At 42.1% G+C, this 6387-nt stretch overlaps 1 protein-coding gene across 1 annotated transcript in view; it reads right to left on the bottom strand.

Annotated features, from left to right (window-relative positions):
* Positions 1-201: 201 nt before the first annotated feature.
* The window catches only part of ace (angiotensin I converting enzyme (peptidyl-dipeptidase A) 1), a 31146-nt gene continuing 24960 nt past the window's right edge, over positions 202-6387 (bottom strand). Inside the window, exons 20-25 of the mRNA XM_080789001.1 lie at positions 5841-6064; positions 5429-5573; positions 5000-5098; positions 3726-3848; positions 3088-3272; positions 202-1256 (exon numbers count right to left, since the gene is read on the bottom strand). Of these exons, the coding sequence (XP_080645127.1) occupies positions 1063-1256; positions 3088-3272; positions 3726-3848; positions 5000-5098; positions 5429-5573; positions 5841-6064 (970 nt within the window). The 3' untranslated portion in view covers positions 202-1062. The remainder of the gene's footprint in view (positions 1257-3087; positions 3273-3725; positions 3849-4999; positions 5099-5428; positions 5574-5840; positions 6065-6387) is intronic.

Below are 6387 nucleotides of genomic sequence, written 5' to 3'. Positions count from 1 at the left end.
AGACCCCTTTTGTAAAACCACTCTGGTTCGTCTGTTTGACTTGACCAATATGCACTTTGGAGGCAGATGTGCACAGCTGATTACACAACTTCCAGTATGAGAGCATTATATGTGTGATGGTGTTAGACACCAAATCCATGACATGTTTTCTGTTCTGGTTATTTGTCTTTGTGTATTTCTTTCCCAGTCCACTCTACAAAATAAATATAATTCTTTATTCTAGAAAAGCAAGAGGATTCACTGAAAATCAAATATTTGAAAATGCATACACAATTAAAGAGTTTACAAACATTCATTTTCAAACATTGCCCCTCCCACCCCATCAGCATTAAAATATTTCAAATAAATTACAAAACAGTATGGTAATTTTGCTTTGCCAAAATAATCGGACTCCAAATGTATACAATACATATACAAGACACATAAGAAAGGCAGAACAAAAAGAAAAGCTAATTTGATCCGTTGTACTGTACAGTACACATAAACAAACAAACAACAAACAAAGGTGCACACTGAGGTTGGTATTGTGCTATAGCTACAGTAAGCCTCACTTTAGCCATAGGTTAAACCAGTGGTTCTCAACCGTTTCTGGATCAGGGCCCACTTACAAAAGCATTCGGGCCCACCCATCTGACCAGGCAGCCAAAGGTGGATTTTCAGAGCATGTTGCTTTTTTAAATCAGTCGATTGATTGCACGTGTTGCGGCTTGGATCAGTGGAACTAACATTGTATACTGTAAGTTCTTATCTATCGGTTTCACAATTAAAACACAAATTTCAAGGTTAAAAAAAAAAGGCTTTTTTTGAACTACTTGAACCAGAGCATGCTTATTCTTGGAACAAAACAAAATAGCAGATCACAACTTTTTGTTGAAGCGATTTGGTAAAGATGGAAAAAAATCAGTCCAAGTGCAGTTGCAACTCAGGTCCAGTTTACTAAGTCTAGAGGGTTCAAGTGTTTAAATCTTAGTGTATTTGGGGAGGGGAGGGGGCACATGCAATATCCTCACGGCCCCGGGCCCGGAGGTTGAGAATCGCTGCGTTAGACAGCTTTTATCACGACTACGACTTTAGCTCCATTTCGGACGAAGACCTTTTACTGTTTGACTTCCTGCTCTTGTAGACCAATAGGATGGTGGCGACCAGCAGGACCATGCCGACGACCAACAGGATCCACTGGCCAGCCACGGCAGCTTCCTGGTCCACGCTCAGACCCAGGAAGTCCACTTTAGCAGCAGCTGTAGGTGCACTATCAGCTGTACCACACACACACACACACACACACACACACACAGAGTCAACTGTCAGAGTGAGCAGCAGTTTTTATAAAACTAGATAATCAAAACCTAATAAGACATAAAAATACGCTATATAAACAGTTGTATGCATGTCATTTAACGTCTTTGTCTTTTTTATAATGATATACAACGGGATCGCTGTAATCAAATTTTTGACAGCTCTGTCTATTGACAAAACTGTCTATTATCACTGAATCTATGGCACTGTCCATGGTTTCATGAAAACAAATGAACCCTTACGGGTCCATTTGGTTTCATTTTACGCTCTCAAGAGTGATATTATTGATCATCGTTTGTGTAATATTTCCATTGGGGTCCAATGGAAGAGTTAAATCGCGTTAAAATATGAACAAGCTTGTCATTTCCAAGTTCCGATGCTTGAAATCAAGAAATCACTTTGGCGTTTCCATTCACGTTAATGCCTGAACAACTTTATTCTGTTATATGAAAAACGGATCGCTTGTGTAATGTCATTCATAAAAAATCTTAAAAAATCGGTTAAAAGATCTTCTAAAGTCCATTAACATATAATTTTTTTGCAAAAAGGTTTTAGTGTCCCTTTAAGGCCATGGGGAAGTACTACAGCACCCCCTAGGGGAGAGCAGAATATTTTCTTGCTGACCTTTTCTCATTTGAAAACTTGAAACATATACATTTTGAATTCCAGACTTTTACTTGTAACAGAGTAGTTCTATATTGCAGCATTGATACCACCTTTTTCCACCACTGGTTGTCAGTGTGAGTGTGTGCACGCAATAAATGGGACATGTCTCTCTCCATGCCCAAAGTGAGAAGTTTTAATACTTTCATTCTTATGTCTTTCATCCTCCTAAAGAGTTATTATACTGATACTGATTATTACAATGTAACACTTTACAGCTAAATTAGTCGTGATTACATTATGAAAGTTTTTTACATTACGAGCCGTTATTACATTATGAGTTGCTACAACCCTATTCTGGGGCTAACATTCGCTGGAAATCTATCTACAAGCTCACTTGTAGATAGGATTTTGGTGGGGGCGATTTGAAGGGGCCTAGAATAGAGGCCATGGGAATACAGTATTTTCCAAGGTACAGGGTTTATGTGACTACAGTATACAGTACTACATCTACCACTACCCAGTGGTGTTTTGGTCGTAGCATGGGGTACCATGGCGGGTGGCCAGTAATTAGTTCACGCACAGGTACGGCACGGTACAGTGCACAGTGAAGTGCACGGTACAGTGCACAGTGAAGTGCACGGTATGGTGCACGCACGTGTGCATGCTAGAACGCGACACCCCCCTCTCCCCTAGATTCATGACGTGCCAAGTACCCAAATCAAAAGGTTACTTTGTATAACAGGTTTACCAACGGTGAGTGTCCTCATACAGTATACACAGAAAAGCAACACAGCATTATGGCTTCAGTATCTGTGGTATTCAACAATGCAAATGTAATTAGGACTAGGATATCTTTTAAAACATAGTTTTCCCCCCCAAGATTACATCTGCAGTGTGTTGACATCCATTATTTTTATTATATTCTACACCAGGGTTCCCCTTGATGAAAATTAATTGGGGATCCCTGTCCTACACCTTTTTCAGTTCCTTGAGAAGTTTTACACTTTTTTTTAACCTTTACTACGATTTACCGTACAATACCGTACCACCACCACCACCCCCAAAAAACCTCCATGTCACCACTGCTACTACCATTGTATAAATACATACGTACGTACGTGCGTGCATGCTCATGTGTTCGTGCGTGCGTTTGTGCGTGCGTGCGTTTTTGCATGTGGGACATACTCGGGGGCATCCAGTCATACTCTGGCCATCCCAGCGTCTCCCCATTGTAGGCGTTCTGCACCTCGAGCCACTCAATCAGAGGCTGGAAGTACTTCATCAGGGACGTGGCATTCATTTTGGGCTGTCCGGTCATCTGTTGCATCGCCTCTGGCCAAGGTTTACTGAAGCCGAGCTTCATCACGTCCCTGCCAAGACCACAGGGTCACATTGGACTGAGGAGAAGGTTCAGTGCTACTCATGGTGGGTCAGAGAGTATAGTCACGGCGCTGATACACATATTTCACTATACATACTGTGCATACATACAGACAGTACATATAGCTGCATTACGTAACGTTTCTGTGTGAATACAAATTTATTTTGTCCAATCTGTATGCCAGAGCACTGTTTCCCCAAACACTGGGTCGCCCATTGTGGGTCCCTTTATCTTTTTGCTTTACTACATTTAGTTTTTAATTATTATTATTTCAAAGAAAATTCCAAATTCCATGGATTCAAAACTAATTCATTGATTTTATCAGTAATTTAATAAAGATGATGAAATAAATAAGTAAATAAGCGTGTGTGTGTGTGTGTGTGTGTGTGTGTGTGTGTGTGTGTGTGTGTGTGTGTGTGTGTGCGTGCGTGCGTCTCTTTACCCTAGCAGCTTTCCAGCCTCTTTGGACTTGTAAATATCACAGGTGTGTAGAGGTAATGGTTGGTTAGCAGCCTTACACAGAGCCTCATGGAACTGGAACTGAATGACGAAGCTGACAAAGTACCTGATGGAGACAGAGTCACATGGTTACCTATAGAGCAGGGGTCTTCAGGCCAAGGACCCCTTAGCTGAGACAGTGTTGAGCAGGGACCCCACCCCACACTATATACTGTACAAAGGTTTTCATAGATTTCATAGATGGCCTCATAGACTTCATGACAGCACTATCATCAGTGTGTTTTCTCTTCTAATGATTCATGTTAAAATGTGTATTTTCAGATAGAAAACCTGCAAGCAACTGGGTTGACTTTAGCTTGACATGTGCGGCATGTTCAATGTCCAAAGCTGTTTGGATATGCAATCCGTTTATTGACATCCACGTTCTTGCAGCACTAAAAAAAAACATAAAACTGTACAATTTACAAAACAAAAACACTGAATACCACCATGACCACGCACAGTGATTGTGGGCATAGTTGAAGGGTAAAGTTAGGTCTGATAATGATGTACAGTACCATGCATGTACACCGTACTTTGCATTATTTCTGACCATTTTCCAAAGCATACATTTATTTTGGAAAAAAGGGGGTGAGGTGCAAGCACACGTACACACACACACACGTCATGAAAATATGCGCAGAATGAAAACCGTGTCTGTTTCCAATCCAGTAAAACAAAACTTAACCGTTATTCCTAATAAAAAACAGGTGGTGCAGATTCAATTTCCACATGTGAACAGAAGCAGCATGTTCTCTAGCCTACGTGCACATGTTTACTGTGAGTCAATCTTATCATCCATCTGTAATTGATTGTTTATGTGTGTGTGTGTGTGTGTGTGTGTGTGTGTGTGTGTGTGGGTGTGCATGTGTGTGGGTGGCTGTGTGCGTGACGTGCGTGTGTGTGTGTGTGTGTGTGTGTGTGTGTGTGTGTGTGTGTGTGTGTGTGTGCGTGCGTGCGTGGCCACATACGCCTGGTCAAATATAGGCTTTTAAAATGCTTAAGTATTCAAAAGTACAAATTGCAAAGTAGTAGTATCAATGCATCGCTGTAATAAATGTATTTAATTTCCCCCCCAAAATTCTAAGATTTCCCAGGAATCTAGAAATATATACTGTCAATTTGTGTTGAAATGTAGTGGAATACAAACGGTACACTCGGAATATGTATTTAAGTACAGTACTTCATTATTACTGTCCATCACTGCGGATAACCTACCTCACGTAGGGAACGTTAGCAGGGATGTGGAACTTTGCGCCGGGGTCAAAATCTTCTTCTGTACGGGTTACTGGCGGACACAAGCCCTGGTATTTCATTCTGTGAGGAGAAGATAAAGCATGATAAATGTTATCGAAGCATGATTATCAAAGTGAATAATTAATTCAAGCTGTTGCATGTGCTGCTTCCTGTCTGAGAGGTGGTCTGTGGTGTTGGTTCTTCAGAGTGTGTTGTTTCTGCGTTCCATCTATATCTGAATGGAAAAGGTCTAATATGTACCGAAAGTGATTAAATCTACCTTTGTAGATATTTATTTGGTGCTGGAGCAGTATTTGACGATTTCATCTGTGTGCATGAAAATCCAGAGGATTCCAACTGTCTGAAATTGCCCTGTGATAGTGTACACAGTAAAATCCTGGTGTTGTTTACCTGAGGTTCCACCACTCTTTGTTGTACTCAGATTTGGGGATTCGTCCATCGAACACCTTCCATCTCCACTGGTCCATCAGGTAACCGAAGGGCAGGAAGGCAATCTTGTCCAGGGCCATGTTCATCAGGAAGTTGATGGTACTCTCTGATGATATGGAAAGATGGGAGAAGTGCCACGACTGAATTAGCTGTTGGGTGGACAAGGTGCTTTACTATCCTTTTGTAAAAGACTTTACCATACAATAATCAGCTCAACCTTAACGACTTGAACCCCAGCATCCATATTCTGGGGGAAAAAATTCCAGACATAGCCAATCTACTTGTAGATCAGCTATTTTTGCCGAAGACATTTTGTGTGCACAGGAAAAGGTGGCCCAAGCAGAGACATCTCAGGTCCTGTTCGGTCACCCACCATGGTTGCTTTCCACATTTTCCAAGAGGCCTATTTCCTCCAGGTGCTTGGGCGTGGACACGGACAGAGCCAGCACGTCGCCGATGGCCTCGTGGAAGCCGGGGTTGGCGCCGCCGCGGAAGGACACGGGCTGGTCCTTGTACTGCAGGAAGTACTGCACGTGGCCCATCTCATGGTGCACGGTGATGAGGTCGTCCATGGTGATCACTGTGCACTGCTTGATCCTGTTCAGCGAGGAAAACAACAACGAGGAAGAGGTACGTGATGCGGTCGTCCATGGTAACCACAGAGCGCACTGCTTGAAAGGGACAGTTGAACAGGAAGGTGTCTGATGTGTCATTTTCGATGAAGGCTTTCGAATGGGATATGTTTTAGGTGTTTCAGTGTATTTGTTCAGGCCCGGGGGCAGTTGAAAATGTTGAGGGGGCACATCATTTTTATATACCTGTAGTAAGACAATATGTACATAAACCGTACCGCTCAGTTAGGGCTTCTGCCTTAATTTTAAGGCCCATTAAGAACTTTAATTGAAACGTGTGGTCTTGCC

This window comes from Protomyctophum bolini (genome assembly GCF_963924005.1).
Source record: "Protomyctophum bolini genome assembly, chromosome: 18".
NCBI lineage: Eukaryota > Metazoa > Chordata > Actinopteri > Myctophiformes > Myctophidae > Protomyctophum > Protomyctophum bolini.
The sequence above is the reverse complement of the archived record's forward strand: the minus strand, read 5'-3'. Positions and strand labels throughout refer to the sequence as shown.